An 18,850-nucleotide genomic window follows, 5' to 3' on the forward strand; every position below is an offset into this window, starting at 1 on the left:
CCAGGTGAAACTCACTAGTAAATTGTTGGCTTAACGGGGAACAGATAAATGGCTTGGGGAAAAAGCAAAAAGAATAATACAAATGGGACATTGAACACAACAGGAAATAGGATGCGTTTTGTTCCAGTGTAAATAATGTAACACAGTTGAGATATTGCACAGTAGTGTAGGAGCAATTTGTCAGGTTATGTTTTGTCTGAGATATAGTATTCAATACATGCCTTTTTCTATGCCTGCTTAAGGAATTGCAAGATGATGTTAAATATTTAAATAAGGTTTGTTTCGTTAAGTAAACCCATTGCAAGAGGAGATTGCACACACACACACACACACACACACACACACACACACACACACACACACACACACACACACACATGCATTAGGAGCTTTGTGCAGCCAAAACTACACAATCATTTAGAAGAGTGGTTCTCAAAAATGGCAGAAAGCCCACAGCGTGGCAAAAAGCATGCTTGTACATTTTGAAATAAATGATGATTAAAGTTTCTTTATTAGGAAAAAGACCCCTTGAGATGTATCATCTCGTTTTCGAGGGGCTCCCAACAGTTACATGTCACAACTTTTTTGTACATGTAAACAGTAAAACAAAACAAATTACATACACCTAACATGGACACAAAACACAAAACATTAAACATTGAAACCTTGAAAACCTTACAACCTCATTACGGCTTTGAATCCCATAATATAATGTAGCATATGAAGATTCTATGTCCTATACAGTGAGTGCAAAAAATATAATTAAATAATGATAATAGTAATACAAAATTAAAAAAATTATAATAAAATAACGGAATAAACATGGTGATATAATGGCATATTTACTGAAAGCAAGAACATAAGACTTTGAAGTATGAAGACAATGCACTTTTGAAAACTGGGAATGATGAGATGGATCTAATGTTATTTGGTAAGGTATTCCAGTCTGACGGGAAAACTACAGTGGGGGGACACGCAACAGGCCAACAGCACACACACCAAGGCCCGCCCCCCGCTCGATCATGATTGGTGGAAGGCCCCTCTATCCTCATTGGATGAAGGCTTTGCCACCCAGCCAAAAACGAAAGGTTTTTTGACCCCCAGGGGTTAACTGGGGACAGGGAGGAACTCCTTGGTCAGCACACTCTATAGTAGGGAGGATTATCACAACAAAACCAAAAAGAAATAAGTGATATTTGAATGAAGTGAAATCACTGAATATACCTTTTAATGGGCCAATTGTTATCCTTGTCTCCTGTCTCTCTGCAGTTACCTGGCTGACCAGTGCTGGAATGGCGGATGCATCTATCTGATCATGCTGCGGCGGATCAAGCGAAAAGCCCCTCTCCCTCCTCCGTGCAACGGAAACTCCTCCCCCTCCGCTGCCATCGGAGGCGGGATCACGTCGGGCGGCGGCGGCCGGGCGGGCGAGCCACGCAGGAGCGCCGCGGAGCCGCCCGGCAGCCCGCTGCAGAACGGCAACAAGCGCACGCGCAAGTTCGGCGTGATCTCGCGATCGTCGCTGAACCGCGACGGCAATGTCGGCAAAGACGGAAGCCGCGACTCGGACCTGGAGAATGGTCGCCACGTTGACGGTATAGGCCTGATGTTTGAGATCATCTTAATTGTTTCTGCATGACGTTGCTGTCGGGCAGAAACCGCCAATTTCTGCGCAGCCTAACACACACACACACACACACACACACACACACACACACACACACACACACACATGAGTATAAAATCATGTTTATGGCCTATTTTGACCATGGTACATGGGTGTGTAGTAGTAATGTCTTTGTGTATTTAAGTGTATTACTATTTTTAGTAATATTTTCACCGGGCATTCTTTTATTTGTTTTTGACAAATCCTAAAAGTCTTGCTCATGCCCAATTAAATCGTTATTTGCAATTCTTTATATAACAACTCATCAAGTATGGTGACTCTCCTATAGGTGACAGTTCTCCCTCTGTGTCCATGGACGTGGAGAACGGCCCGCCTCCGGAGGAGGAGGAGCCTAGCTGCAGGCTCCTCCCACACGCCGCAGCATCGGCACCTCGTGTGAAAGCTGCTACTCCTCCCCCTCATCATCATCATCACCATCACCACCATCACCACCTTCATAACGGAGGCATGGCCACCTTGCCCACCAGGTCTCACGGTCGCCTCGCCGAATGCAAAACAGAGTCCATCAGCAGCGAACCGTCAAGCCAGGTGAGACCTGTAAGTTTTACTTCTTGACAGGGGTTGGTGTGGGCCGGACAGTTGGTCCTTGCGGGCCGCCATTGGGAAACCCTGAAAGGATCCCAACCTACTCACTACGTGTTACAAACTTTACACTAACATTAACTTCATAGGAGAGCTGTCTGGCACTTAGACACATACGTTTTCTTCTTCGGGAACGGAGCGCAGCGGACGTGCCTGCCTGCTCTCCCAGTGTTTTCCCAGTGACTGTCAAATGAGAAAAATTCAAATCTGGTCTCAGTCTCGACTCGGTCTCACCTCCCGTCGGTCTCGACTCGGACTCAAACCCCTCGCACTTGACTTGGACTCGCTTTAGGTGGACTCGACTACAACACCAGGTCTACGCATAGTTTCTGTGTGGTTAGGTTTAAGGTCAAAGTTAGGGCTAGGCATAGTTTTATCCCACGTTTTTGCAACCCATTTTTTCACCCAGTGTCAATTATCCAATGTAATCCTGGGCACTTACACTTCCTCTGCCAACCTGGGGGGGCAGCGGACTGACCTCATGCTTCCTTCTATGCATGAAGAGTCCAAGCTGCTTCTTTTCACCTGACAGGGCAGCTTCCCTGGTTGGATGTAGCGCATTGAACTTCCACGGTGGAAGGAACACGTTATTCCAACCAGTTTCTTTCCCCTCCATCAGGTGCCCCAGCTGTCCAGGGGGAGGTCGTTTAGAGACCAGGATTACTGCATGTTTTTTGTGAAGGTATCTACCCTAGGGGACACGGGGAGAACATGCAAACTCCACACAGAAAGGCCCTTTCGCCACCCCGCCTCTGGTATGGGCTCTGAGGAGAGAACACGCCCCCGGTGCCCACAGCATCCCCAGCGTGAATCAAACCTAGGACCTTCTAGCTGCTGTGAGGCGACAGCACCGTGCCCCATAATTAGGTTAGGTTGGGCATAGTGGTTGTGAGGTCAGGGTTAAGGTTATGCACATAGTGCTTGTGAGTTCTGGGTTAAGGTTAGGCATTGTGTTTGTCAGGTTAGGGTTAGGATTAAGGCTAGTTTTCGGCATAGTTTTGGTCTGGGTCTGGGTTAAGGTTATGCACATACTAGTGCTTGTGAGGTCTGGGTTAAGGTTAGGCATTGTGTTTGTCAGGTTAGGGTTAGGATTAAGGTTAGTTTTCTGCATAGTTTTTTATGTTAAAGGTTAGGGTTTAGGCGGCACCTGGGCGACACACCAAAGGCAACTGCACATTAATTTGTGTTCTTGCCATGAAAAAGCTTGAGAGAAACTGCTTTACTGAGCTTTCACGTGGTTGTTAGCGGTTTGATCCCCCCCCCCCCCTGTCCTCCATCACATCTCCCATGGGAAGGAAAACGAACAGAGGCCACTAAAAGGCGATGTGAACACAATGAATCATCGTCATCTTTGTGCTTTCATCGTCTAACCGTCTATCAGCAAGTCCAGCATTTAACAGCCTGACAGTCAGTCACCCAGACGCACTATAATCTGTGTGTAATCCTCTTTATGCTGCATGGCTCTCCATGCAGCGCTGATGTAACACACTCTTCATGCTCCTTCACGTCCACAACGTGTAACCCAAGACTCTACCTGCACATTGTTACTATCATGCATGGGAGAAACCTTGTATCTCCATATTTATGATGGGTTTTTTTCTTCTCATAAAAATGACTTCTTCATACAAGAGTATGGCACAAAAGTAGTGAAAATAGCAGATCTTCAAGCTGAAGTCTTTTTTTTTTAAATACGTTTTTGGACATACAGCTTTCTAGGTTAGCTACAAACACATTAAAACATTAAAACACATTTGGAATAGAAAAAATATAAAACAGAGGGGGTAACATTTTCTTAACTAACCCATGTACAACTCAACTCACATTTCAGATCGCATTGATTGACTTGATATAAACTGACACCAGTTCTAATATCAATAGAATAAATAGAAATACGGTAGATGGAAAAGATAAGTACAGGATCTTATTTTTGTTTTTATACGGCTTATCTTAGAATGTCCCAAATTAATTTAACAAATGTCATGCACAATTTATATGTATTGTGCTTTACCTTTACATTAAATTGGACTATATTTCAGAATTGAATTATCGATTGCCAATAGAGTACCAAAGACCTCACTTTTTCACCCCCATGTTCATGGAAGTAATGTCTCTGTGTGGAGAATAACATTGGGTCATCTTAAAATGGTCTCAAAGCATTGTGCTCCAAAAATCAACACATTGTCCTTGCGATGGTGCCTCTGTCACATTTACAGTAGTCACTCATATTTGATACAGTCTGTTTCTGGCAAATATTTTACTAATTCGGTGGCAGTAACATTAGCGTTTTCTCACCGACAGGATCAGCCCACCGACAGTCCGGGCCACACCCCACGACACACACACACACACACACACACACACACACACACACACACACACAGCAAATCTACGCCTGGATACATCTGTAGTGGCGCGGATTCATTCATAGATGAAGCAGCAGCAGTAATTACCGGCTGGCGTTAGCAGCAGGTGTGGTTGAGGACGGGGGTTAATCCCAGGGGAACAACTTTGAGCTGAAACGGGGTAGTGTGTGAAACAATGTATTTTCTTTGTCCAGTGAACATGATAGTAGTCGGTACAGAACAGGTCCCACAGCTGTCACACCGACGCTACAGTAACGTGTCCTGACAGGGTCACTGTGAAGGAACACATTTAAAGCCGCAATCCGGTTGTAAAAAGTTGTTTACGTGATTTTTTCTTTCGTTAAAACTAAACGTTGTTCCTCCGCTTTTTTTGTGTGTTAAAAAGTTGAAGCTCTGCGTGTAGTACGTCAGTAGTCACTGCTATAGAGTGTTTGTTAACCCATTCAAACTGGGAAAACAACTGTCATTTGTTTTTTGTTTTTTTTGCGTTGGCTATTCAAAAATAGAAGATTTACAAGGCGCGTCACAGCTTGTACATCTGCTAACCTATACAGGTTTAAGGTTTGTTTTTCCGTAGACAAACATTAAAAACGCCATTAACAATGAACAGAGTTTATTAATGTTTGTTTTGTCCTCAATGTTGTAAGAGCGCCCCTCACTTCACACAGGTGTGATTTTTTTAAATCCGATGTACAAGTTCTCTTCTCTCTTCGGTTCTCTCTTCTGATTGGATTGGAGCTCCAGGCAACTAAGTACATTTAGACAAGTACTGTACTTTGGGGTATTTGTACTTTACTTGAGTATGTCAAATTCTCAGTACTTTTACTTCTCCTCCATTACATATCAGAGGCAAATATTTTACTTTGACTCTTTATTTATACTCTTTTACACATTTATTTGATAACTTTAGTTACTAGTTACTTTGTAGATTTTGATTAGTATTACAAAACATACGTTGACCACATTAACCCTGTATACATTTTGGCCATTTGAAAAAAGCAGATCTACAGGCTCACAATGCGTCAGTAAAACATTTGACTACTCTTTCCACCACTGTGCCCATAGATTCCCTCTAGCGAGAGCGCAGGAGAGGACATAACGTCCCGATTGCATGTTTTTTTGTGGCTTTTCGCCTTTATTTTTTATGGAGGGACAGACGGTAGGCTGACAGGAACTGGGGAAGACATGCAGTAAAGGCGAGTCGAACCCGCGGCACACTGCCAGACTGGATTACCAGCCAAGGTGCCCGGACCGCTGAGCCACGGCCCAGGCCCGAATGCAGTTTTGCTAGATGAATAATGTTTGTTTTAAATAACGGGTCCAGACACTGCAATGGTAAATGAATGCACAGTTTATTCTAGATTATTATCTGAGTTGAGCCACAGGGAAGCTCAATGTGACTGATATATAGAGCTCTCTATCTGTCTGAACTTGACTGACTCAAATGGCAGGTGTGGGGAACTCGGCAGGTGGTTGTGGTGACTCATTAGGTCCACAGGCAGAGCCTGACCAGAGCCTTTTGTGGCAGTTCTGGACAACCGTCTATCCGTCTACCCACTTGGTGGTGTGGAACGCATGCGTCAATTTGAAGTCAGTGGGATGAACGGTTCTCGAGTTATGTTGATTGGACGTACACACACACACACACACACACACACACACACACACACACACACACACACACACACACACACTGTCGTCTGTGGAGCCGTTCCCGCCAGACATATTGTCTGTGTCGGAAGCAGCCGTCAGCAGAGACACACGCCCAGACAAGCTCCAAGCTCGGATCATCATTCAACTTGTCAGCGGTGGCTAACGTACTCCTCAATACCTAAATACTTTAATTACATATAACCAGTACACAGTTGTACTCAAAACCCTTATTCAGTCCCCGCAGCAAGTTACGTTTAACAAACTGTCAGCTATGAAAGACAAACCAGAACATTTTGAATAGCCCAACATATGTCAAGCGATAAGACAGGGCCAAACAATAAGAAAAATCACACATGTGTGAAGTGAGCGGTGGAGGCTGCTCAACAATACCGCTGGCTGCGGCTGCAGTTCTAGTTATTATGCTCAGTGTGAATGACCCTTTTAGGCTGCTCAACACTGCCACGGTAGGTCACCCAGCGGTATTGCAGCTGTTTGTACCCCAAAGAGACCCCAAACAGACCTGCTTATTGTGCATATTTCTTATTGCTGCATTCCTTGGCCCCTTATCGCTGCCTTGAAGCTATATATATATTTATTTAAATTTCTTCACGTACAAAGTGACAGATATGTGTTCCGCATCGAGTCAAGGCACATGTGTACTGTAAATAGGTTCCATGGCTTTTGGCTAAACGAAGTTATCGCTGCTTGCAGCTATATTTATTTTACACATTTTCACGTACAAACTTCTCTTCAACTGCAATTTCACATAATGGTCTATAGACTGTGTGTAGAACGTTTCATGCAAATTGCTCAAAAATCCAGGCAGAAATTCAGGTTTAAGCATTTTTTCAAACTGCTCAAAATGGCGGAAGCTCTGAGGGCGGAGCTTACTGGTCAAAGTGACAGATGTGTTCCCTATGAGTCAAGGCACATGTGGAAACAAGTGCCATGGCTTTTGGCCAAACGAGGCATGAGTTATGCACAAGGGGGTTCCACCGCACCTCAAGCCTGTGGTAGGCTGGTCCGGTGCATCTCAGAAGCAGGACTGGTAGCAGGTAGAAGGAAGGCACTGGTGAAACTCGGACAGTTTGAGCCTCATGAACTGACGAAGATGTTATAGTTACATCGAAACGATGTTGTTTTATTGCCTGCACCCTGTTGAATAAAAAAGGCTTAAACTCCAGTGCCTTCCTTCTACTTCCTAGAGGCATGAGTTATGCCTGTCGAAAGGTTTCATTTTCAAACGATTGCTATAGCACCCACTTTGTCCAATTGGAGTAATGCAAGCTGTAGATGTCAAATGGCAAAACCTGCTGGATGGCACGGAACGGTAAAAAAGTTGTTTGGCACGAGGAGACCCATATGTGTATCGAAGCTTTATTGCTGACGGTCAAGCGGTTCAAAGTTTACATTTTCAATTGGGTGCTATAGCGCCACCCTTTGGCTAATGGTCGTGCGCTTCGTGTCCTCTCTGTTTGGCATAGCCCTCTACCGTATTGCCATGTTTCGCAAATACAATAGGGACGAAAAGTCCCTTTGGGCGTGGCCCCTTAATTACTACTGCATTCACAAAATGATTCAACTCCTTCATCGCAAGTGTCTTCAATACTGGGTACCATCAACCGTCTTCATAATTATTCATTACTAATGTGACTGGGTTTACAGAATTATTATCGGCAGGCCGGAAGGCTGGGAGATGGAGATTATATTGCTGCCCCTGTCCTTTAGTCAGTCTGGTCGTCCATCTGTGTACAGATAATCTCAGGACACGGCGTGGATCTACTTTTAGATCTACTATTGGCTAATGTTCACCTCAGAACATGGATGTTGGGGTGCAAGTTGTGAACAAAAGTGACATTTTAAGAGTTTTATTAGAGATATCAGATTTTTTTTGCCAATATCCAATTTACCAATATTGTCTAACCGATACCGATATAAACCGAGTATTGGGATTCTCGGTGGTTTCCATTTCCAGCTCTTTTTGTCTCTGATATTTATATTGAACTAATATTCATTCGAATATTTCCCCCTACCTATTTGTATTGAACACGCATGCACGCACGCGAGCGCACACACACACACACACACACACACACACACACACACACACACCTCTGTGGTGTGTAATAGAATACTTTTGATGTACGTACATTAGCATGACAGTGCAGAGTGGGGTCGTGTCTACTGAGGAGCATCTATTATGGTGTGAGGAGGAGAGAGGGAGAGAGAGAGACTAATGCTAATGAGCAGCACTGCATTATGGAGATGAGGCAGCACACATCCTTGTTTCCCCAACACTGGGGCGGGACACATTGTGGGTCGCGGACACATTTTTATGGGTCCTTTCATTTTTCGAGTGCCACATTTTGGTACAATATCTAAGAAACTCCATGAATTAGAAAACTAATGTACTTTTCATGCCACGTTATGAGCTTGTAGGCCATATATCATTGCGTCCGAACCAAGCCCGGGCCGGGTTTCGGTCAGGTATCCCAGCTCTATCATTCATTCATTCATTCATTCATTCATTCATTTTTCTGAGAAGTAACAGTTTTGGACATACAAGGTTTCCACCACACAGTAAGGTATTTTACCAATCAGCCTGTCTGCTCACGATTAAATCCTTTGTAAACAGCCTTGATGAATGTAGTTGAATTTTCTTTACGAGCACATAGCTTCTAAAACGCCACCACACCGTGGCTGGCTTGTTTAGCAAACATAAGGTAGCGCTTTTAAAGTTTGAATTGCTTCAATCCCTTATCAGGAGTCTGGCAGTTGTTTTGCTTTGCTGAAACGAGTGTTGCCAAAATTTTGTGAGAGAAACAAGCACCCAGGTCTACGAAAACAAGCCCAGAAGAATGCCACTGTTGCACGTGACCAGAACCACTTAAAATCTGCTTATGCACACAGGCTATTTGAAAATAATTCAGAATATCTTTGAAGCATTTTAACGACATACTGTAAATATTGGACAGAGGTCCCTGGCACAAAATATGTTCAGATGTGCCATAACCAGCAATATTCAAAAGTAACTATAGAGGAAAAACGAGCCCAAAGTCGCTCATAATAAGCAGACATGGCAAACACGTCGTAGACTGCTGTCGCCTCCGCCCGTAACACACCACGGTTGTACATGTGAGGTCATTTTAATGTCGCTGTCGCCTCGCCATCACAAACACACGTCTTCCGCTATACGTGTTTGTGTTATTCTTCCTCCTCGTCCGGCAGGTCTGTTGATTGTGGCTGAGTTAATCAAATGTTATTTTATTGTTGGGTGGTCTGTAGCGCATTATTGGCTCTCAAACAGTAGTGGGTCGTGGCCCCATATTCAGTTGAACTGATTTTGATGCTGCATCAACTGACTTTGCACCCCTCAAAGACCCCTGGGACGTGATATAAACAACACTGTTTGTTTTTGTATTGAGTTGTGCTTGAAATGTACTGTAATTCTCCAATCAATCAATCAATCAATCAATCAAACTCATCCATGTTCTGGTGTCTATCCATTTGACTCTTTATATGTATGTGTTTGTTATCCCCAGCCCCGGGACGGGAGCCACATCTGGAAGATGCACATGGTGAAGGCTCGGGACGGCCTGGGCATCCAGATCACGGGGGGCCGGGGGTCCAAGCGCTCCCCCCACGGCATCATCGTGGCCCACGTAGAGGAGGGAGGGGCCGCACAGAGGTACAGTGCACTGTACTGTACACCTGAGCACTCTGCAGAGGGGTTCGCAACCGTCTCTTCTTTTTTCAACCCATTTAGGCCTGAGCAAAGATTTGAGTTAAAAACGTTCGCTCTGACAGAATATATATTCAAACATTTATAGGCCACATTTTCACGATAAAAAAAAAAATAGCAGACCTACTGTACAAGCTCGTAGCGCGGGCACTCGGTGGCGCGCTATGAGCTTGTAGATCTGCTATTTTTCAATAGCTATAAATTACAACAATGTTTAAAACACCAAAAGTGTGATATCGTTGCTGTCGGGCAGAAACCTCGTATCTCCATATTTGGACTTTTTGTGTGTTTTATGCCTTCCTAAATGTACTCGTCCTACTACAGCGTCGCACAAAAGCAGCAGATCTACAGGCTCGAAACGCGGCTCAAAGCGCGGCACGAAGCGTTCTACAGTACGCCGTCTTTGAAAAACATGGAACCGGGCCGACTAAATAAGCAATTTCACTCATATGTTCTTGTCCGCTAATAAACAAAACATCTGAGAGCGTTGGGGCCAACCTTTACTTTTTGGATCCGGTGTGTGGAAAAGGGTAAGAATTGTGTATAGTGGGAAAAGAATGCCCTGGTTTCCGAAGCGTGGCGGTATGGTAAGGCGGTTCGGGACTGCAGTATGAGCGGAGGGAGAGGTTCCATAATATGGGACTATCACGCTAGCATGCTGCTACATGACATGGGGCTGCAGTTCTCTGCCTCCTATGGATATAATGAACACTGGGGATTGTACAGTGAGGGGGAGCACAGACAGTACAAGCAGCATACTGTAGCGGGTGAAAACCATGTACGTCCAAAACTGCTAACTTACATATGTTGGGCAATTTTCATAATTGGCATATGTGACCATACCAATTGCAACCTATAGAAGGCAAAATATTCAAAATGTACTCATGCTTTATCTAGCATGTGATGTGTCAAACTAGGGGGTTTTCATGATGCTGAATCCATTCCATTTTTGCAAAACAACACTCATTGGGCTATGGCCGTTTTAAGCCGAATTTAAGCCAATTTTATTTTGCAAAACTAATGCTTGGAATGGTCACATTATGCCAATTATGAAAATTGCCCAACATATGCAAGTTAGCATCCGGCAGTCTCTACATGCTGGGGACCCATACTCAACATTTATAACATAAAACGTTGGTGTACTCAAAACATGTCCCGGTTCACTTTTTGGCTACTATAGGCTAACCACTTAATCACTTTCAAAATGTTACCCAAATAGCGAAAATAGCCAATGTACAAGCTCACAACCGCGACGCGCCTATTTGTCAATTTTAAGTACTTTTCATGACACGATTGTACGGTATGGCGTTAATTTACAGATAAACATTTGAAAGACGGGGACTGGGCCGTGGCTCAGCGGTCCAGGCACCTTGGCTGGTAATCCAGTCTGGCAGTGATCCCGACGGCCTTTACTGCATGTCACCCCCCCCCATCTCTCTCCCCATTTCCTGTCAGCCTACTGTCTGTCCCTCCATAAAAAAAATTAAATAAAGGTGAAAGCCAAAAATAAAATAAACCCAAAAAAAGAAAGACTGTAGATACGAGGTTAGTCCGTCCCGACAGTGAGGATAGGCGTGAATCGTCATAACAGGAAATGTCTGACATATCATTCCGAGCCTAGGGACAGTAATTGGGAGGAACCACAGCCATCCTTTGATGTGCCTTTCTTCAAAATGACGGCACAGAAAGAAAAGAAACGGAAGAACAGGCTTCATTGTTGTGGTCAGATTGGAAGGCTAAATGGAAGCATCTTCACGGCACTGACAACCAAGTTGACTGCTTTTTGCCACCGGGCAAACTGAAACTTCTTGACAATGTGTTAACCCATTTTGACCTGAGATCAGATTCTAAAAATGTCTTCTACATCCTGACAGTCTTCTGAAAAAGTTTCTATGTCAGTGGCTCTTCGATTTTTCAAAAATAGCAGACCCACAAGCTCGTGGCGCGCCACTCGGTGGTGTGCTATGAGCTTGTAGATCTGCTATTTTTCAATAGCTAAAGCATAACATAATGCCAAAAATTGGTTAAACAGAAAGAAGTACTTAAGATTTAATTTTGCTTGGGTAAATGTAGCAACACCATAACGTGAAAATACTCTGTTACGAGTGAAAAGCTCTGTAATTCTTTGGGTCAACTACTCCTTGGATTTATTTTCATCTACTTTTAGATAATCTTTCCTTTTTACCACTTTTCTCCCCAATTTAGCCATTATGCCAATTCATTCCAATTGATACAGTATAGTAGTAGATTAATTAAATAAATCCAAGGAGTTGTTCACCCACAAAATTACTTGTTATTTTCTATCAATTAAACACCCCTTGAAGCCTTGAATACATGGAGATGTTTTGGTTTTTGCCGTATTCCTGAACCAATAATTTGATGACAGTCCAGGTCGGGAATGAGACTTTGACCCAGGTGAAGGACTTTAAGTATCTCGGCCCTGGGGTCTTGTTCACGAGTGAGGGGAGGACGGAGCTGGAGATCAGCCGGAGAATCGGAAAAGCAGGGGCGGTATTGCAGTCGCTGTGATACACTCTTGTGATGAAAAGAGAGCTGAGCCAGAAGGCAAAGCTCTCTGTCTACCGAACAATCTTCGTTCCTATACTCTCACCTATGGTGTGGGTCATGACCGAAAGAATTAGGTTGCGGATACAAGCGGCCAAAATGAATTTTCTCAGACGGGTGGCTGGCATCTCACTTATATTAGAAGCAGGGTGAGATGTTCAGTCACACGAGAGAGAGAGAGCGAGAGAGAGAGAGAGAGAGAGAGAGAGAGAGACGCTGCTTCTTCGCTTGGGTGAACTCTTTTTAACTCTTTTAAACTAGCACCCCCCCCCCCAACAAAATAAATAAAAATAAAATATGAAAAACAAAATATGTTTGAAATATGCAAAGTTAAGTATAACGTGTGTGTGTGTGTGTGTGTGTGTGTGTGTGTGTGTGTGTATGTGTGCGTGTGCGTGCGCATGTGTGTGTGTGTGTGTTTTCCTGCAGGGATGGCCGCCTGCATGCAGGCGATGAGTTGCTGATGATAAACGGTCAGTCTCTGGTAGGACTGTCCCACCAGGAGGCTGTGGCCGTGCTGCGCTCCACTGATGGCCTGGTGCAACTGGTGGTGGCCAGCCGAGTGAGTGCACACACACACACACACACACACAGACATGCACGCACACAAGCATGTGCACACACTTCATGTGCACGACACGCACACACACAGTCACACACACACACACACACACACACACACACGCGCACACACACACACACACACACACACACACACACACACACACATGTGGGCACACGCACTAAAGCTATAATAGTTTGGATATTATTATTTTTAGTTTAATTAGTTTCTTTAATTAGTTTGTGTAAACATTTTTAACTCAAATCTTTGCTTCTGGGGGTCCCTCAAACAACATATTTTGAGATACGTGTGGCCAAATACATATACTTTTTGGGGGTCCTTGACATGAACAAGTTTGAAAACTACTGATAAAGTAAAATGTTTTTCAGAAAACTGTTTTAGAAGCCAAAATGTTGTAGAATAATCGGCCTCAGGTCTTAATTGGTTAAGGGCAATTTGTTTGAACTTTGAAGTGACACTTCCTCTGTATCCGTTATACAAAGCTTCTATTCATATGTTCAGTACCAGACAGAAAGACAACAGAACAGCACTATTGATGAGAAAATAGCTTATTCTTGTAGCCGTCTAACCACTTAATACCGTCTACCATTTAAAGTGTACGTCAGCAAAAAATAGCCAAGAATCTACTAGTTCACAAAAAAACATTGGTTTGACTATGGACAGTTCAGAAAACTGACAAAAATTACAAATTCGACATGGATTACAAGCTAAGCTACAAGCCTTTTTAGCATGCTGAGATGGAAACCAAAAGTTTGAAATCTTGAAATTCCCAAACCTGCTGATTGGTTGGTTGGTTACTTTCTTCAATGTTTGCAGAAAGTACAGCGCTACCCTTACAATAATGCTAAAAGGATAACACAAGAATCCCTGAGGGGTTGTTTCCATTATGGTTCTGTGTATTCAATTAAACAAGACAATTCTATGCAAGAAGGTATCAATACTAGGAGCAATACAAGTATATTTACAGAACAACATTGGGGGGTGCTCTTTTATGGTGGTTTTGAAGGACGGTATGTTTGTACCGAATCAGGGTCGAATGAGATGATCATATGGAAGTAGTTAGACAAGGTACTTTAGTATCTTTTTATGGGTCACGAGTAAATCTCTAAATCTGCTTACAAAAGCATTAAAAGATTATAAATAAATGCACATTTTGTTTATGATTTTTCAAAAAGAGTTTCATGAATAAAACAAAAAAATCTAAGAACTTTCATAAATTATAGAAAACAGTTTAAGAACTAGTGAAAATAGTTGATCTCCAATCGTTGTGAGCTTGTAGATCTGCTATTTTCACTAGTTTGGGTAACGTTGGCAAACGTCTAATTTCTCTTTCGGGTCATGAGCTGAACAGCTTGGGAACCACTGTGCTAGAGTACCATGCGTGCGTGCATGGGTGCGTGCGTAGTCAAAATGACATTGGATGAGTGCTTCAGATAGTTGTCCTCAGTGTGTTCCTACTGACCAATGAGGAGATTCCTGCCCAAAAATCGTGTTCTTTGGTTGACTTTCTTGATCACTTTTGTTGCCATTTTATTACCTGGAAAGGTTGTTATCTAAACCCAGATAAGTAATCTCTTCTTTCCTTGTGATAACATTGTCACCCACTCTGGTCATAAAGTCTGTGGCCTCGCTGAGGTTAATTTAGGACCCAAACAGAATGGATTCAGTTTGACCTAGATGTAATGACAGCTTGTTATCAGCTCAGAGCTATTTTCAACCTGCAATTTGTTCTTGTCTGAGACCAGGAGAGCAGAGTCATCCGTGAACAAGAACACATTCCACATGTCATGCTGATGTCATGCCGTGGCGTTGACACAGATTAGGAACAGTAAGGCCCTAGTATGCTTCCTTGAGGAACGCCACAGCTGGGAGGTGGGGGGACAGGGAGGACAGGTTGTGTTCACATCCACAACCTTGATTGAATTTCTGAACTGTCCGCATCCCTCCTCTGAGACACAGAGTGAGTGGACAGAAAAGGGTGCCATCTTATAATGAGCATAAGTGGACCAATTATATGAAGATTAAAAATCCAACTGCTCCTTGAAGGGTCAGGCTATTTTTGGGGCTCCCCACAGGATTAGTATTACCTGGAAGATTAGGAGAAACATTAAAAACACACCACGGACTGCGCTCCACTTTGCCTTATTCCACATTCCTGTTAATTCCTTGGCTAGACGGCAGTAATTTGGGCCACGCAGCACTGGTTGCAATACTGGTTCTAGTCCGGCAGGACTTCCAAAACGTCTTGGGACACAAACGGTTGATTTGCCATCTTCCCAGGAAATACCTTATGAATGAACCACTTAAGCCCTAAACCCAAACATAGCTATAAAAAAAAGTCAATCTGCAAGATTGATGTGACGAGTTGTAAGTTTGTACATTTATTTATTATTATTATTATTATTATTCCTGGATTTCATTTGATGTATTTTTCTGAAATTATTGTTTTCTTATCTGATTATACAAATCTTTACTTATTTTGACACACACACACGCACGCACGCACGCACGCGCGCGCGCGCACACACACACACACTTACACAGTACACACACACACACACACACACACACACAGCGAGCGTGGGCCAACCGGCTCTGCCTGGCATGGTTTTCCCCAGCTGGCTCTGAAAAATTTAAGAGGCACGATCTTAATGTGCTTGTAGAGAGTTGTGGCCTGGCTTTCTGAGATAGTTTAAAAATACACACACACACGCACACACACACACACACACACACACACACACACACACACACACACACACACACACATCAGGGTCCTCTGGCTTGCCTGTCACATGCGTAGTACGCATCTCGTACGGTCTGTACAGTGCAAATGTGCAAATCCTCGGTTGTCGAAGATGTAGGGAGATTATTGGCAGGTAGGACGCACGCACGCACGCACGCACACTCACATGAAATCCATGCATGTGGATGTAGCCATGTACTCTTAACCCCATCAGTCATTTGAATGTACAGACTTTAGTGGGATTGCATATACTGTACATGCAGTAGTGGAAAGTACATAAGATCCTTGCAGACTGGATGCGTTTTTCTGAAAACCGGTGGAAAAAGCGCTGCTAAAAATCCGAAAAAAACGCAGCAGTGTGACCTTTACTCAAGTACGGTATTTAAGTAATATTTTGAGGTACTTTTACTTTACTGGAGTATTTCCAATACTTCTACATCTCGGATCCAAATATTGTACTTTTACGCTACTACATTTATTTGAAAACTTCAGTTACTAGATACTTTTTTCTAGTTTTTGTTTTAATCATTATTACAAAACATACATTAACCACATTATTTCGGCCATTTGGAAAATAACCGATTCTACAAGGTCACAATGCTTGTAGAACTGCTATTTTCAAACTATTTTTCATACATTTGAAAATGGGACATTCTACATTATTACTTGTATAATAGTATTTTTTACTTTTGGTACTTTAAGTACATTTTGATGGCATTGCTTTTACTTTTACACACACACTTTTACGCACTTGGTGCCACACTATGAGCTTGTATGTCTTCTTCTCTGAAAAATCGTCAAAATGTGCTGCAAATCTTTGAATATTCATTATTTCACAGCAAATCGTTTTTTAACTCAACTATTTGCTTCTGGGGGGGTCCCTGGAAAAATATATTTGCAGATTGGGGTTCCGCGGGAAAAGACAGCTAATTCACTATTCGACTAGTCATTGGTTAGACATGGGTTAAGGTTATATAGGTTTAGGTGTGCTGCCCCGTGGGAGGTTTTAGGTTTAGGGTGAGGGTTTGAGATAGGTTGTAGTTGTAGGACTAATGACTGGTCTAACCAATGACTAGTCTAAACCAAAAACTGTCTAAACTAAGTACTGCACCCTGTTTAACTACCTATTAAACACGTTTTAAATATATTTGTACATTTAAAAACCGTGTACATTGGTGACTATATAACTATAATCTAGCTGATCTTGAGGCCTACAAAAGCGTGGGGGAAAAAACAAAACGCTTTTCTTTCTTTTCTTTTTTTAAATCAACTAGTCGACTACTACCAACGAGGTCAACTAGTGGATTTACTAGTGGACTAGTTGAATAGTGGACTAGTTGAATAGTGGACTAGTTGAATAGTGGACTAGTTGAATAGTGGACTTGTTGAATAGTGGACTAGTTGAATAGTCGACTAGTTGCCTAAAGCACCACTGATACATTTTTTTCCAGGAAACGTAATCAATGCTTTACCTCCTCCGTCCTCCAGGAGGAGTCAGAGGTGGACTTCCAGCGCTACCCGTCCACCAGTCTGCCTGACCTGGTCAGCACCTGCGCCTCCTCCTGCTCCTTGTCCCCCGCGCCTCCCGCCACCACCCCGCCCTCGTCGGACCACCGGAGGCACGACGCCATGGAGCCCCTGCCCCCCCTCCCCCTGCCCACGCACCACTCGGTAAGGAGTGTGTGTGTGTGTGTGTGTGTGTGTGTGTGTGTGTGTGTGTGTGTGTGTGTGTGTGTGTGTGTGTGTGTGTGTGTGTGTGTGTGTGTGTGTACGTGTGTGTGTACGTGTGTGTGTGCGTGTGCGCACGCGCAACATTCAACCTTTTCCTGGTCCTCACAAATGGAATGGATGTTTTAGGGATGTGCACGTGTTCCTACTAGCTGGGGGGCAGCACCTGTCAGCAGGGAGTGTAGACTAAGGCTCTGTGTGTCCTCCCTATGGGGGCTCCTCACTATGGGGGCTCCTCACTATGGGGGCTCCTCACTGGCAGGCGGACTCAGTTGGATTTAATCAAGGCGCCAGCTAGGCACTCCAATGTTGAAGCGCTGGGCCCTAGTGGTAAGAGGAAGGACTGCAGGCGGACGCGTGGATTCATGACGAGGAAACCCCGTGCAGCTGGGCTTTAAAGGCGCAGTGAAATGAAAAATACGTTTTTCACACTTTTAGACCATATCCGTGGTCATCATATGGGCATACCTAACAATGGATGCCAAAAAAATGGGAAAATTCTCATTTCTGTGTGTTTTTATATCAAAGGTCCATAAAAACGATTGTATTATTTATTTATTAAAACGAAAACGTGCTGCGTGATGACGTGTAGAGGTACACATCGATAAAAGCCAATAAAAATGAAGCTCACATGTTTAATTCCCCATGTCTGCGCATCCATGCAACACAGCTGCTTCTGATTACAGATTACTCCGTTTTTATTTCCATTCAAGATAACATTCAGACAGTGTATTACTCGGTTTCAACTTAATCATCACGCTAAAATATGTTTCTGAAAACATTATAGGGTAGAAATAAGCCACATAACAGTAAACTGGTTGTGCTGGGCGACCGTCTGATTTATAAACAAACAACACCACGCTGTTGCGCATAGCATTAGCCACCGTCCCTAGCTACCGTCCCATCGCCTGAAGGGATGCGACACTCTGATTGGTTCAGAAACTTCAGACCGGTGTTTCATGTGGAAACACCATTTTCATGTTGTTCACCATTTCCGTTTCACTGCGCCTTTAACATTGAGCGCTGGGAAATAGACGGTCCCTCCGGGTGCTTCAAGACGCCACTGAGCAACTTCCACTGACATGAATAGCGGAGGGGGCGGAGCTTCGCGGCAGATCAGTCTCTATCCTTTTAATGCTCTATGGATTTAATTCACCCATGCCGGTTGGAGCAGACGGCATCACATGACTCCCTGTTTCCA

General features: G+C 43.6%; 1 protein-coding gene across 1 annotated transcript in view; it reads left to right on the plus strand.

Moving 5' to 3' along the window:
* pdzd2 (PDZ domain containing 2) overlaps positions 1-18,850 on the plus strand; it is a 129,330-nt gene that overhangs the window by 61,762 nt on the left and 48,718 nt on the right. Inside the window, exons 6-10 of the mRNA XM_080766564.1 lie at positions 1,270-1,595; positions 1,956-2,215; positions 9,828-9,973; positions 13,022-13,154; positions 17,410-17,592. Of these exons, the coding sequence (XP_080622690.1) occupies positions 1,270-1,595; positions 1,956-2,215; positions 9,828-9,973; positions 13,022-13,154; positions 17,410-17,592 (1,048 nt within the window). The remainder of the gene's footprint in view (positions 1-1,269; positions 1,596-1,955; positions 2,216-9,827; positions 9,974-13,021; positions 13,155-17,409; positions 17,593-18,850) is intronic.

Source organism: Protomyctophum bolini (assembly GCF_963924005.1).
Source record: "Protomyctophum bolini genome assembly, chromosome: 6".
NCBI classification, from domain to species: domain Eukaryota; kingdom Metazoa; phylum Chordata; class Actinopteri; order Myctophiformes; family Myctophidae; genus Protomyctophum; species Protomyctophum bolini.